Below are 15,402 nucleotides of genomic sequence, written 5' to 3'. Positions count from 1 at the left end.
GCCCATGGCTGCATGCACTGGAATTACCTCCCCATCATGGGAGTCTGTGCCAGAGCCCTTCTTTTCTGGCAGCCCTTGTAAGTTTAAAAAGAAAAATGGGAGCTGAATGGATTTGATAATGGAGTAAATTAGAATTCGAAGATAAGATGAAAGCTGTTATGTAATTATGGAAAGTATTTTTACGTAAACAGTATTGTTTTCTAACTTACTTTAAATGTCACTAAATGTATCCATTTAACAATTTAGCTAATTAGGGTCTTCAGTTACTTTGTGTAATAAATAAATACAGGAAGAGAAAAGAACGCGCTTGTGGTGATACCGTTTGGTTAGTGATTCCTCTGTAGAAATAGCAAAAGACATATGTGATTGCCAAGAAGGAAATTATCCAGGGCCAGTCAATATCAACTGAACCAATGAGTCACAAGTGACCAGGAGACACCTTATATTGTGTTTAGAGAGAAAGCAATAATTCCATGAGACTTCCTTCGAGTACTGGTACAAAAACTAAGCTTCACGTGTTCCTTTGTTAAGGATTCTGTATACAGTAAGATTAGCTGTTCATACTATTCATTTTTACACATAATAGATTGTGGAATGTTAATCCTTAGCTATATGCAGGTGACCAATATGTCTTGGGTTTTTAAAATCAGTAGCACATAATCAGAACTGGCTACATCATTAGCAAGGCTCAGAGCAAAATAAAAATGCAGTGCCCTGTTTTTATAATTGTTAAGGATTTTAGGAGATGACAGAAGAGAATAAAACCCTGGGCATGGGACCCTGTGCAGCTGCACAGACTGCATACCTACGGAGCCAGCCCTGCATTTGATAGCCGTCAGATAGAAAGGCTGACTTCTATTTATATGTACAGCTTTCAGTCAATTGCATGAATGTGTAAATTGCCAAAGAGAAATGTGATGGTCAGGTCTTTACTGTGAGTAAAGGACCAGGAACAGGACCAAAGTTTGAAAGGACTAAAGAAAGTCCCTTCTGACATTACAGCTCTATGTCTCTTGGTTATCTTCAGCCCATTCTCCCTTCGGTTCCTAAAGAAAACTGTAGGATAGAATTATATCCTATAACTATAGGTCATATAGGTAACAGGAGGATATGACTTATGTGATATATGTTCTGCTTGTAAAAATAATGTCAGGTATTTATCAGGGACTGCAGGGTGGGCCTTCTTCCTCTCCTAGATGAAGAACTGAGGTTCAGAGAGCTAATTATGGACGAGGCAGCTGGGATCCAAGTTCTTCATCACTCTTCTCCGCTGCCTGTCTCATAGGATTCCAGTTGATCCTGCAAGACAAGAGTAGCTTACAAAGGGTTTGCATATACCTTAATCTCATATCTCATTCCCAGTAGCACCCTTGTGAAATTGGCAGTGTTATCCCCAATTTACACACAAGGAAACAGAACTTCAGAGAAGTTGTGTCATGTTGCAAGGTCTTAAAATAGCAAATGGCAGAGCTAAAACTAAAGTCTGCTTTTTAAGTCATGAGTTCAGCCATGTTTTCTCTGCTCCCTACTTTGGGGACCCAGCTACTTCCCCTACATATGCCATTCCTTTTCCATGTAACTCTATTGGTTTAATTCTTTTCCAGTAGACTTTGTTTAACAGATGTTGCATTTCCCAAAGGAAAAGTGAATCTCCTCTACACTCTAAATAGCTAAAAGAATTATTGATGAAAGGACTTCAATTCCCTATAGAATTTTAGTTCTAGAAGCATATCTGAATAATGTAGGGGTTTACTTGAGTGAAGTTAGAGGTAATTGAGGAAGTGGAGGAGGAAGCTGTCAAGAGTCAAAGTTCTTTCAAAGATGACTCCAACTTCTACAATTGACCTTGTTAGAAACAAGAAAATGAGGCCTAGCTATTGGGCCAGGACAGCTCAGGAATTACATGTTCCACTGGGAGAGGTTTCCTGTACCTGTGTGACTATGAAATGCTACAGCTTACTTTCATGCATATGGCTGGTGTGACTCAGTTACTTATTTTAATAAGAGAGTTGATTTCCTTTGTTTATATGCTGACAGTGAAAAACAGAATGATAGTTCGACTTAAGAATGAGGGCTTGTTCTCAGTACAGAAACAGAAGTAGCCTAGATCAAGAAGTACAGACCACTGCTTTGTACAATGGTCTCCAAACTTTGGTCACTTCATCAGGAAATAGTATGAGCACTTCTCTCCATACATAGTTATTTGCAAAGTATGCATGCTTCTGCTATTGTACTCTAAAACGTGCTGTATAAAATATATACAAAAAGGTCCAAAAAATGAGAAAAAGTAAATAGAAATAGGAAGTCTAATATTCTTTTTGCCTCCCCAGTGAATTGTCTTGTTCACTTCACTTTAGAAAACACTGCTTTCTGTGTTTTTGTTTTTGGGTTTTTTTGAGACAGTCTTTCTCTGTCACCAAGGCTGGAGTGCAGTGGTGCAGTCTCGGCTCACTGCAGTCTCTGCCTACTCAGTTCAAGTGATTTTCCTGCCTCAGCCTCCTGAGTAGCTGGGATTACAAGTGTGCACCACCACGCCCAGCTAATTTTTGTATTTTTAGTAGAGATGGGGTTTTGCCGTGTTGGCCAGGCTGGTCTCACTCTCCTGACCTGAAGTAATCCACCTGCCTCAGCCTCTCAAACTGCTGGGATTACAGGAATGAGCCACCACACCCAGCCAGAAAACACTGCTTTCTAAAGAATATGCATCTAGCCAGAACTTTGTGTTTTGACATTTTCAATTAAAAATGAAATTATAATTATATACCTGACATTAACTTAATGATCATCATTTTCTTTCATACAGCCTTTATCAATTCTAAAAAACTATTTTCTTTCATCTAAGTCACAATCAGTTGGGAATTTATTAAAATGCAAATTAATGGGCCCCACCAGAGAGCTACAAAATAAGAAATTCCTGTGGGAGGAGCCCATACAGCCTGTGTTTTTAACTAGCCTGTGTTTTTAACCAGATGATTGTGATGTACGCTTAAGTTTTAGAACCCCCATCTGTGGCCTGTTGCTATGATATGCGCCTGTAGTCCTGGCTACTTAGGTGGCTGAGGTGGGAAGATAGCTTAAGCCAGGAGTTTGAGACCAACCTGGGCAACATAGTTAGACCCCACCTGGGTGATTAGGTCAATTGAATCTGACTTTTGTCGACAAATTCATCTAATATGTTTTTTTTTTAATGCACAAAATGTCAAAGTCGAGATTTAATGATGCCTTTTACAATTTCAGGATTTACTTCAGATGCAGTATGAAGGAGTAGCTGTAATGAAAATGTTTGATAAGGTTAAAGTGAATGTAAACCTTCTCATATACCTGCTGAACAAGAAATTCTATGGAAAGTGAAGTGCCTGCAGAAATGTCATGGATTATGTATCATCTGGATTAGGAAATGAATTTGTTTAATATTTTTGTTTTTAAACATGATTGAAATCACTGCTTATAAATGTGTGATTTTTTTTTTTTAATGACCAAAACTGTTCTGAAGAATGTACCCAGGTGCCTTTTTGCTAATCTGATACTATAATAGAATGAGACATAAAATGAATTAATGGAAACATATCCACGCTGTACTGTGGTATAGGTACTCTGATTTAAAACTTTGGACATCGTGTGATCTGTTTTAAAGTTGCGGGGTGGGGAATTTAGCTGACTAGGGACAAACATGTAAACCTATTTTCCTATGAAAACATTTTAAATGTCCCACTTGAATAATGTAATTCTTTATAGTTTTTTTAATCTATGGATAAATGGAAACCTAATTGTTTGTAATGAATTATTTAGACAGTTTTAAGCCCTGTCTTCTGGGAGTTATCAATTTTAAAGAGAACTTTTGTGCAATTCAAATGAACTTTTTATAAGTAATTGAAAATGACAACACAATAACACTTTCTGTATAAAAGTATATATTTTATGTGATTTATTCCTACTAAATGAAAGTGCACTACTGCCTCATGTAAAGACTCTTGCACGCAGAGCCTTTAAATGACTAAGGAACAACATAGATAGTGAGCATAGTCCCCGCCTCCACCCCTCACAATTTATTTGAATACTTCAATTGTGCCTCTCAACTTTTTGTAATGCTAAAAAATCAGTATCTAGATGGTTTTTAAACGTATTCTCTGGAAATTGTTTTATGTAAAATAAATGTTACTTAATTCCATTAATTTGGCTTTTAAGTTGTCTTAATCAAAGTCATTTAGTGGGTAGGGGAAGATTCTTGGTAGGATTTGTCAGGAAATAATGCATTTCTTGCTGTACTGGTTAAAGTATAGAGCAAGCTGCTGTGAGGAAAAGATGCAAAACCCTGGTGTCTAAAACAAGGAGTAGAAGTTCGTTTTTCTCAAATTCAGCTCAAAGGTGAGCAGATCCACAAGGTAAAGAGTTTCAGGCAGGTCAGTTGGCTCTGTCCTCGTACTGATTCCCCCCAGCCGGATGAGGGAGAGGATGGTGAAGAAGTCCAGGGCAAGCCTTTTCAGTTATATGCATCACTTTCACTTCCACTTACATCATATTGGCCAAAACTGAGTCACATGGACACAGCTAGCTAAAGATAGTCCCTAACTAGGCAGCCATGTAGCCAGTGAATAGAGAGAGCTAGAGAGGGAATTGGGTCTGTTATTAAACGGAAGAAAAGGAGTGTGATTCCTGCCAACACTTTAGGAGTCTCCACCACAATAGGATTCCAGACACTCAGGCCGGAACCTCCCTGCCACTTTGTTCATGCCTGCAACAGTCTTTATTTTTTCACAAATTGCAAAATATTGAGAAGGTAGGTTAGTTTATGCACATGTGGCACAAATGAACTTGAAGTGTAAGACCAACAGAATTTGGAAAATTCAAATTAAAAAAAGTAGAATCTGCTACTTTAGTGATGGTTTCAGGCTATATATATTTTTTGACAAAGAGATGAATAGCTTAAAACAATGCTCATTATCTCAACTGTTTGTGGGTATGTATAATAGTTTCTTAATGCATTAGCCTTAATGAAGGCTTTGGTAAAAGGAATCAAATATACAGTTAAGTTTCACATTGAAAATAAACCTCCCTCTTGCCCTACTGCTAGCATTGGAAAGGGGAAGAGGAGCCAGGGGCAATGTGGGGTGGACTGGGTAAGCTTCCTTCTTGCTCCAGGCAAGGCTTTTAGTGGAAATGTATAGAAGGAGCCAAATTAGAAAGCAATATTTGGAGGCAAAAGCCAGCTTTCCCAGCATCTCTGAAAGGAGCTTGTCTTAACTTATTGCAACACTGAATGATATGCTTGAATGTTATTTGCATCATGTCAACACCTTCAAGGAACGCTGTGAATGTTTTCTCTGTTGGCCCACAAGTTGAGGTTATTGTTGAAGATATCACCAATTGCTCTTTGTGTGAGATCTTTAAGCCGTATGAATGAGTGGGTGACCCGAGAAGAAGGCTGGTGATGAAGGAGCAAACACAAGAGGCCATGGGGGCGTGGGTGTAGCAGACTTCAGTTTATAGAGATTTGTTGGAGCCAAGACCTGTGCTACTCTTTAAGACTAAACTATCCCTCAAGCCAGAGGACAGTTCTTGATAACCCTGAGCCTGAGCCACTAAGGACTCCAACTTCCTCCCAGAGCCTATAGATTTTTCTTACTCAATAGAAAAGGTTTTTTGTTGTTTGGGTTTTTTGTTTGTTTGCTTGCTTCCTTTCTTGCTTTTCAACACTGAGCAATTGGAACCATAACTTATTTTTGCAAAACTGACTCCCGTATTTTGATTATTTTGATCTTAAAAGCAAAAAGTACTTACGCAACATTCTAGGTGCTCTCAAAGGATATGCTTTAGTGGTCTTCAAGAGAAGGAAAACATGTGTATGCTTTATTCTGAAAGTTAGTGGTGAAGAAAGACCGGCTTGGTGTGACCATTGTCTGACATGAATGATCCGAACTGTAATTATATGTTAGTGTTTGTGTGTGGTTGGGCACAAATTAGAGATGCTATTCATGATGTGATTTTTATGACTCTGTCATTAAGCAGGGATTTGTGGTATTCCTCAAACATTCCAAGAGCAAACCACAGAACTCTGAATGGTGAAAGTTGCCTTTATTTTGAAAAATTCTAGTGAGCACTGGATGCTCTTACTGCTGGTTAGCTTTTTGAAAAATCTATTGCCAATGTGACTAAAACCAAACTTGGTAACAGGTTACATAGAGGCCCCCTAAGCTCCAGAGGACAGAATCTGTGCTTCAGTCACTCTAAATCCTGAGCCTGGCAATGCTTTGTAAATAAATGGCAGGTACAGACATGGGTTCTAGCAATGCAATGACAAGCAGACAGACCCTACCACCCCCACTGCCCCTCAGGAGTCCACTATTACTTTAGGTTGGCACTCATATGAATGGGGCTTTTACTTATTATCTCAGTATAAAAATGAATAGCCTCTCAACTCAATTTCCAAATAAAATATCTTATACAGATTTACTATGTTGCCTCACTGTTTTTCTTAGAGTATAAAATCTTTTAGCTAAAATGTATTGAAAGGGAAATCAATGAAGAGAGAGAACTAGGAGATAATGTGTTCACCTTACTTAACTGGAATGGAAGTTTTTGGTTTTTGTTGTCTTTTAATAGATACTGAATTTGACCTTTCCTTAGCACCCTAAGCCATAGGGATAGCCTACCATTCTATCTATGGTGGAAATACAGTTGTTGATCTATTATGAGAGATTAACTTCTAAATCTAAGCTGACAGTACAGGTTTATAACAATGAAAGACAGAAACAGGTCATCTGTTGGTTAGCTCGTAACCTGATTACAAACCACCTGTTTGCTTGAAAAACAAATGTGGCAATATATACACAGAATCTGGTAGTGCCTCAACCTACTTTGAATACTTTCATATGAGTTGTGGATTACAAACCTTCTGTTTGCTTAAACAAATGTGGCAATATATACACAGAATCTGGTAGTGCCTCAGTCTACTTTGAATATTTTCATATGAGCTCTGGTATCCCCACCATTAGCTTCCAAAAGGAAATTACTATGCAAGTTCTCAGAATATACTATTGTCTTTGGAACACTTCAAACAGAAGGGTGGTAACCAGAATACCTGAAGCAGGTAGATCATCTAATGACTTACATGAAACTGCTTTCGTATCATCTAGTTATTAAAATGTTTACCACGTTGATGCCACATTTGTTTGAAAACACTACTAAATACCATAAACATTATGGGAGGATGGCTAATGACTCATACTATTTGGTACCAGGCAAGTTAAAACAGAGAAAATGAAAACCAGAAACTAGTATCAAGTGGTTCCAATATGAATGATGCTGCAAGGTTGAGATTTCATTTCTGAGAAATGTTTTTAGCAACTCTGGTTAGGCAGATTCTCAATATGTTTATCATCTCTGGTTAGGTAGACTTTCTACTCTGGGAAACCTGCAGATGTTTGCTCTAAAACTGACAAAGGGATTTTGGCATGAGTGGCGTGGAACAAATTAAGTAGTGGGTTATCTTCTTCAAAAAGCTCGTGAGACGCCAGGCACGGTGGCTCACACCTGTAATTCCAGCACTTTGGGAGGCCAAGGAGGGCGGATCACCTGAGGTCGGGTGTTGGGAACAGGCCTCCAAATCTGGCCATAAACTGGCCCCAAAACTGACCATAAACAAAATCTCTGCAGCACTGTGACATGTTCGTGATGGCCATGATGCCCAAGCTGAAGGTTGTTGGTTTACCAGAACGAGGGCAAGGAACACCTGGCCCACCCAGGACAGAAAACTGCTTAAGTTGTTCTTAAACCACAAACAATAGCATGAGGGATCTGTGCCTTAGGGACATGTTCCTGCTGCAGATAACTAGCCAGATCCATCCCTTTGTTTCAGCCCATCCCTTTATTTCCCGTAAGGAATACTTTTAGTAAATCTTACGACTGGCTTGCTGTCAATAAATATGTGGGTAAATCACTGTTCGAGGCTCTCAGCTCTGATTTCCCACTCCACACTCTATATTTCTGTGTGTGTGTCTTTAATTCCTCTAGCACCGCTGGGTTAGGGTCTCCATGACTGAGCTGGTCTCAGCAAGCAGCACCCAACGTGGAGACTCAAACCCAGGTCAAAGGGTCACTGGAGCAATGGTTGGAGAACATGGAACTAAGCTGGAGGACACTCAAGTACTCTCAAGCAATCCCCCTGGTGAGTAAGAAGGGGAGCTTGGAAGCATCTGGGTAACAATGGGACAAGTGTGGGCTCTGGTTCCTTCCACCTTGGAACCTTTTCACACTAATAATAAGGGGGAAGGAGAGTATAACAAAGTAACAGAAGAAGTAACAGAGCAGGCTTGTTTGCCAGCTAAAGCTAAAGTAGCAAAGGAGGAAGAAGTTCATCCCTACCCTTCTGCATCCCCTCCTTATTTTGAAGAAAAAGAGTGGCCTGACCCTCCAGATCTTTTCAGGACACTGGGTGAAAAGTAGTTGCCCCAGTGACTGTTCGAGCAGCGCCTGGAGTGACCACTGTCAGTTCTATTCAGGCAGGAATCCAGCAAGTTAGAAGAGAGGGTGATTTAGAGGCTTGGCAGTTCCCTGTTAGAATACACCCCCCAGATCAACAGGGAAATATTATAGCTACATTTGAGCCTTTTCCTCTTAAATTCGGGAAACGCCATGAGGGGCCTGTCCCAGGCCCCATTCCAAACCGGGGCATTTCCAGTTCAGGCCATTCCCTCAGCCCTGTACAATGTCTGTCCCCCGCCACAGCCAGTAGTGCCGCAGTAGATTTATGCTGCACAAAAGCTGTGAGCCTGCTGCCTGGGGAACTCCCACAAAAAGTTCCAACAGGGGTCTGTGGACCCTTGCCAGTGGGGATGATAGGATTACTTCTAGGAAGGTCTAGTTTAAATTTAAAAGGAGTACAAATACAAACAAGAGTCATTGATTCAGATTACAATGCGGAAATTCAAATTGTTATATCTACTTCTGTTCCCTGGAAAGCAGAGCCAGCAGAGCGTATAGGACAGCTCCTGATTGTGCCATATGTGGAAATGGGGAAAAGTGAAATTAAATGGAGGATTTGGAAGTACAAATAAACAAGGCAAAGCCACTTATAGGGTGAATCAAATTACTGATAAACGTCCTACCTGTAAAATAACTATTCAGGGAAAGAAATTTAAAGGTTTGGAGCAGACATTTCAATCACTTCTCTACAGCACTAGCCGTCTGTGTGGCCACTTCAACCCACTCAATGTAACATAGTTGGAGTTGGTAAAGCCCCTGAAGTAGAACAAAGTAGTTATATTTTGCATTGTGAAGGGCCCGATGGGCAACCTGGGACTATTCAACCAGTTATAACTTCTGTACCTATAAATGTATGGGGAAGAGATTTATTACAACAATGGGGAGCACAAGTTCTAATTCCAGAGCAGTTATACAGCCCTCAGAGTCAACATATGATGCATGAAATGGGGTATGTCCCTGGTATGGGACTAGGAAAAAAAATTGCAAGGTTTAAAGGAACCGCTTCAAGTGGAAAGACAAAGTTCCCGCCAAGGTTCAGGATATCATTTTTTATGGTGGCCACTGTTAAGTCTCCAGAACCTATACCTTTAAAATGGTAAACAGATAAGCCAATTTGGATAGAACAATGGCTACTAAGTAAAGAGAAACTGGACGCTTTAGAGGAATTAGTTACTGAATAATTAGAAAACGGACACATACCTCCAACATTTTTCTCTTGGAATTCTCCAGTTTTCGTAATTAAGAAAAAAATCAGGTAAATGGAGAACGTTAACTGATTTAAGAATCATTAATTCAGTTATACAACCTATGGTGACATTACAACCAGGATTGCCTTCTCCTGCTATGATTCCAAAAAATTGGCTTTTAATAGTCATAGATTTAAAAGACTGTTTCTTTACTATCCCCTCAGCTGAGCAAGACTGTGAATGGTTTGCATTTACAATTCCTGCAGTAAACAACCTGCAGCCTGCTAAGTGTTTTCATTGGAAAGTGTTGCCACAAGGCATGTTATACAGTCCAGCAATTTGCCAGACTTATGTAGGGCAAGCAATTGAACGTACTTGTAAAAAATTTTCACATTGTTACATTATTCATTATATGGATGATATACTTTGTGCTGCCCCCACTCAAGCCTCCAGTGTTATGATCACTTGTAAAATTCGATTTCTCATGCTGATTTAATTATAGCTCATAATAAAATTCAGACTACTACTCCTTACTCCTACTTGGGGACCTTAGTAAATGACACTACCATTGTGCCACAGAAAGTAACCATACATAGGAATCAACTGAAAACATTAAATGACTTTCAAAAATTACCAGGGGACATTAATTGGATATGACCTGCTCTAGGCATTGCTACCTATGCCATTAGTAATCTATTTTCTATTCTTAGAGGAAATACTAGTCTCACTAGACCTTGGCAATTAACAAAAGAAGCTAAGGCAGAGCTGCAGCTAATCAAAAAGCAAGTCCATAAAGCTCAAATAAATAGAATAGGCCCAGAGAAGACTCTAGATTTGCTAATTTTTCCAACTCAGCATTCACCTACTGGTGTTATTGTTCAAGAGCAAGATCTTGTAGAGTGGCTTTTTCTTCCACATACTAATTCACGGACTCTAACTCCTTATTTGTATCAAATCGCTACTATGATAGGAAATGGGAGAACTCGGATTGTTAAATTACATGGATATGATACTGGAAAAATTATTGCCCCTCTCACAAAGGCATAAATACAGCAAGCTTTTATAAATAGTCTTACTTGGCAAACTCATTTAGCTGACTTTGTGGGTATTCTCGATAATCATTTTCCTATATCAAAACTGTTTCAATTTTTGAAATTAACTAATTGGATCCTCCCTAAAACAACTAAATTTAAACCAATTGAAAGTGCTCAGAATGTTTTTGCAGATAGGTCTAGTAATGGTAAATCCTTTTATTCTGGATCGAAAGGTAAAGTTTTTCAGACACCCTCTACTTCAGCTCAAAAAGCAGAGCTTGTAGCTGTAATTGAGGTCAATTGAATCTAGCGTTATTAACTTTAAATTTTTTAAGCCTGCCAAAGGCCAGATGCTAAACAGAATCTACAGAAACCAACTGCAAAGACAGAAGCAGAACAACTGATTGGTGGAGAGATCCAATAACAAAAAGTTGGGAAACAGGTAAAATAGTAACTTGGGATAGAGGTTATGCTTGTGTTTCTCCAGGACTGAATCAACAGCCGATTTGGATACCATTAAGACACCTGAAACCTTATCATGAGCCGGATGCCAAGGAAGAGATTCCGGGAGGATCCTGAGGACCCCCCGGTTGCAGCCATGTTGAGACCGATGCTGAGGAAGACCCCAACTGTCATGAGCAACACCCGTCAAACACAGCCACCCACCTGGGGACAGATCAAGAAGCTGTCACAGATGGCGGAAGAAAACCTGAGGAAAGCAGGACAACCAGTCACAATGAGTAATTTAATGGTAGCTATGATAGTGGTGATCACCACTGCCGTGAGTATTCCTTCAACAAGGGCTGACATAGAGAACAATTATACTTATTCGGCATATTTCTCAAGCTTGGCTGGCAATAATGCCTGGATGTAATCTCTCTATGACACAGTTACACATGTTTTCTTATCTCAGTATTTACCATAATGAATCTGCTCCTTTAATTGAGGCGTACTGCCCTCAAAAACCTATTTGTAAACAAAATTGAACCTGGCCAGAAAAAATGAACGTACTTGTTTGGGAAGATTGCGTTGCAGAACAGGCAGAGATGCTGCGCAATGATTCCTATGGAATCATTATTAATTGGTCCCCTAAGGTGATGTTTAGCATGAATTGCACCTCTCAGTCTGCATGCCACAGCCACACTATGTCCAGCTGGTCTAAACAAAACAGTCAGATGGTAGAAATGGTAGGAAGTACAGCAAGAGTTCCTATTATCTGGAACCATGGTGGCATAGTGGCACCTCATCCTCAAATGATATGACCTGTTGTAGAAGCGAAACATGATTTGTGGAAACTATTAATAGCTCTTAATAAGATCAAAAATTGGGAAAGAATAAAAAAGCATCTAGAAGGACACTCTACAAACTTATCAATGAATGTTGCAAAATTAAAAGAACAAATATTTAAAGCATCCCAGGCACATCTGACCTTAATGCCAGAAACTGGAGTGCTTGAAGGAGCTGCAGACAGATTAGCAGCTAGTAACCCATTAAAATGGATAAAAACACTTGGAAACTCTGTGATTTCAATAATGATTATGTTTTTAATCTGTGTTGTTGGTCTCTGTATAGTCTGCAAATGCGGATCCTGACTCCTGTGAGAAGTAGCTCACCATGAGGAAGCTGCCTTTGTTTTTATCACTTTGCAAAACAAAAAAGGGGGACATGTTGGGAACAGTCCCCCAAATCTGGCCATAAACTGGCCCCAAAACTGGCCATAAACAAAATCTCTGCAGCACTGTGACATGTTCGTGATGGCCATGATGCCCACGCTGAAGGTTGTTGGTTTACCAGAATAAAGGCAAGGAACACCTGTCCCACCCAGGGCAGAAAACCACTTAAGGTGTTCTTAAACCACAAACAATAGCATGAGGGATCTGTGCCTTAGGGACATGTTCCTGCTGCAGATAACTAGCCAGACCCATCCCTTTGTTTCAGCCCATCATTTTATTTCCCATAAGGAATATTTTTAGTAAATCTTATGACTGGCTTGCTGTCAATAAATATGTGAGTAAATCTCTGTTAGAGGTTCTCAGCTCTGAAGGCTGTGAGACCCCTGATTTCCCACTCCATGCTCTACATTTCTGTGTATGTGTATAATTCCTCTAGCACTGCTGGGTTAGGGTCTCCACCACCAAGCTGGTCTTGGCAATCGGGAGTTTGAGACCAGCCTGACCAACATGGAGAAACCCTGTCTCTACTAAAAAAAAAAAATACAAAAATTAGCCAGGTGTGGTGGCACATGCCTGTAATCCCAGCTACTTGTGAGGCTGAAGCAGGAGAATTGCTTGAACCCGGGAGGCGGAGGTTGTGGTGAGCCAAGGTTGGGCCACTGCACTCCAGCCTGGGCAACAAGAGTGAAACACTGTCTCATTAAAAAAAAAAAAGAAAAAGAAAAAAGCTCTTAAGAGCACATAAACATAGGAACTTTGTGAAGTCTGAGAACAAAACAAAAACAACATCACTAACAGACCATAAAATTAGAAATCAGTCACAAAATGCCAGTCAAAATATCCAAGAATTTATGGTTGAGGATTGAATGAAATTCACAAAATATTTAGACCTGAATTTTATATATGCACATATCAAAACTTGCAAAATGTAGCTGATGTGGTATTTTGAAGAAGAAGAGATAAAAAGTAATCAATTCAAAAAATTATACTACAGAGTAAACTCAAAGAAAGTAGAGGAAAAGAATGAATTAAAGATCTGTGTTTATAAATAAAAATAAAAGTAACAGAACAAAAAGATGGGCGTTAGAAAATAGTCATTTCTGACCTCTGGTCAAATAAAGGGAAAAAAGCAAAAAATTAGCTACATTAGGAATATAAATGGGGACAATACTACAGATAACATAGTTTTAGAAGACTAAAATGTATTATATGTATACAAGGGAATAGTATAATGTTTAAAAAGAATTAGATAAACATGTACCAAACAAGCCTCAAAAAATACAACTAGCAGAGATATTCCTAGAAGGAATCCTTTAGTCAATATGCACAAAGCATTTAAGCATTTCATTGTTTTTGTTTTTTTGATTTTGTCTTTGTTTTTTTGAGACAGAGTCTTGCTCTGTTGCCCAGACCGGAGTGCAGTGGCACAATCTTGGCTCACTGCAACCTCCGCCTCCCTGGTTCAAGCGATTCTCCTGCCTCAGCCTCCCAAGTAACTGGGATTACAGGTGCACACCACCACACCTGGCTAATTTTTGTATTTTTAGTGGAGATGGAGTTTCTCCATGCTGGCCAGGCTGGTCTGGAGCTCCTGACCTCAAGTGATCCACCTGCCTCAGCTTCCCAAAGTCCTGGGATTACAGGAGTGAGCCACTGCACACAGCCTTCATTGTACCTCTTTTTGTCACTAGAGGTACATTTTGTTCTAATAACTAAGCCCCCAAAGCATCCTTTTAAACTTTATAGTTTTGTAAAACGATTAAAAATAACATTTTCCACCAATGACACAGATAAAATTTTAAAGTGTGGTCATATTATTCCATTCTTATTTTAAGGATATACATATATATATAATTTGTATGTGGATATGATTTTTTGAATGGTGAACAGAAACTTAGTGGTCAGGTAGCTGGATGCGGTGGCTCACGCCTGGTAATCCCAGCACTTTGGGAGGCCCAGGTGGGTGGATCACACGAGGTCAGGAGTTCCAGGCCAACCTGGCCAATATGGTGAAACCCAGTCTTTACTAAAAATACAAAAAATTAGCTGGGCGTGGTGGTGGACGCCTGTAATCTCAGCTACTCGGGAGGCTGAGGCAGGAGAATCACTTGAACCCAGGAGGCAGAGGTTGCAGTGAGCCGAGATCCGGCCATTGCACTCCAGCCTGGGCAACAAGAGTGAAACTCCACCTCAGGAAAAAAAAAGAAAAAAAAAGAAAGAAAGAAAAGAAACTTAGTGCTCAGATGGCAGCAATAGGAGGGGAGGCAGAAGATAATTTATTTTTCATTTCATATCCTTCAATTATCAGAAATTTTGTCATATGCGTTTCTATTTTACGCTGTGTTTCATTGATTCTAAAATGCCTTTTCTTCATAACCCTGAAATTGGAGTGTTTTTTACAATCATTGGTATGTCACATTTTTCTCTGGCTTGTGGTAATGAGTTAAAATGATGAATTGTAAAATCAATATCATCTCAGGAGTAATGAAAAATAGTTTAATAGTGAATGAAGAAGTATGTAATTTTTTTTTTTTTTTTTTTTTTTTTTTTTTTTTTTTTTTGAGACGGAGTCTCGCTCTGTAGCCCAGGCTGGAGTGCAGTGGCCGGATCTCAGCTCACTGCAAGCTCCGCCTCCCGGGTTCACGCCATTCTCCAGCCTCAGCCTCCCGAGTAGCTGGGACTACAGGCGCTGCCACCTCGCCCGGCTATTTTTTGTATTTCTTAGTAGAGACGGGGTTTCACCGTGTTAGCCAGGATGGTCTCGATCTGCTGACCTCGTGATCCGCCCATCTCGGCCTCCCAAAGTGCTGGGATTACAGGCTTGAGCCACCGCGCCCGGCCAGAAGTATGTAATTTTAACGGTTCACATTTACTCTTGGGTATGTTTCCAGAGGATAATTGAATGGGGATAGATTTTAAATAGCGTTATTTAATTGGATACTTCCGTAATTTAGTGACCAACTTCTGTATACAACAAGGTACTGTGCTTTGAGGCTGACTGGAGAATACAGAGAAGAACGAAATAGT

The 15,402-nt window shown here is 39.8% G+C and overlaps 1 protein-coding gene across 6 annotated transcripts in view; it reads left to right on the top strand.

The window, feature by feature from the left end:
• Window positions 1–4,172, top strand: part of IQGAP2 (IQ motif containing GTPase activating protein 2) — a 309,380-nt gene extending 305,208 nt beyond the window's left edge. For all 6 annotated transcript variants that reach the window (XM_050795627.1, XM_050795628.1, XM_050795630.1 and 3 more), the window contains one exon: window positions 3,238–4,172. In XM_050795627.1, coding sequence (XP_050651584.1) covers window positions 3,238–3,351 — 114 coding nt within the window. In that variant the 3' untranslated portion in view covers window positions 3,352–4,172. The remainder of the gene's footprint in view (window positions 1–3,237) is intronic.
• Window positions 4,173–15,402: the final 11,230 nt, after the last annotated feature.

This window comes from Macaca thibetana, chromosome 6 (assembly GCF_024542745.1).
Source record: "Macaca thibetana thibetana isolate TM-01 chromosome 6, ASM2454274v1, whole genome shotgun sequence".
Taxonomy (NCBI): domain Eukaryota; kingdom Metazoa; phylum Chordata; class Mammalia; order Primates; family Cercopithecidae; genus Macaca; species Macaca thibetana.
This window is presented reverse-complemented; position numbering and strand designations above follow the sequence as displayed.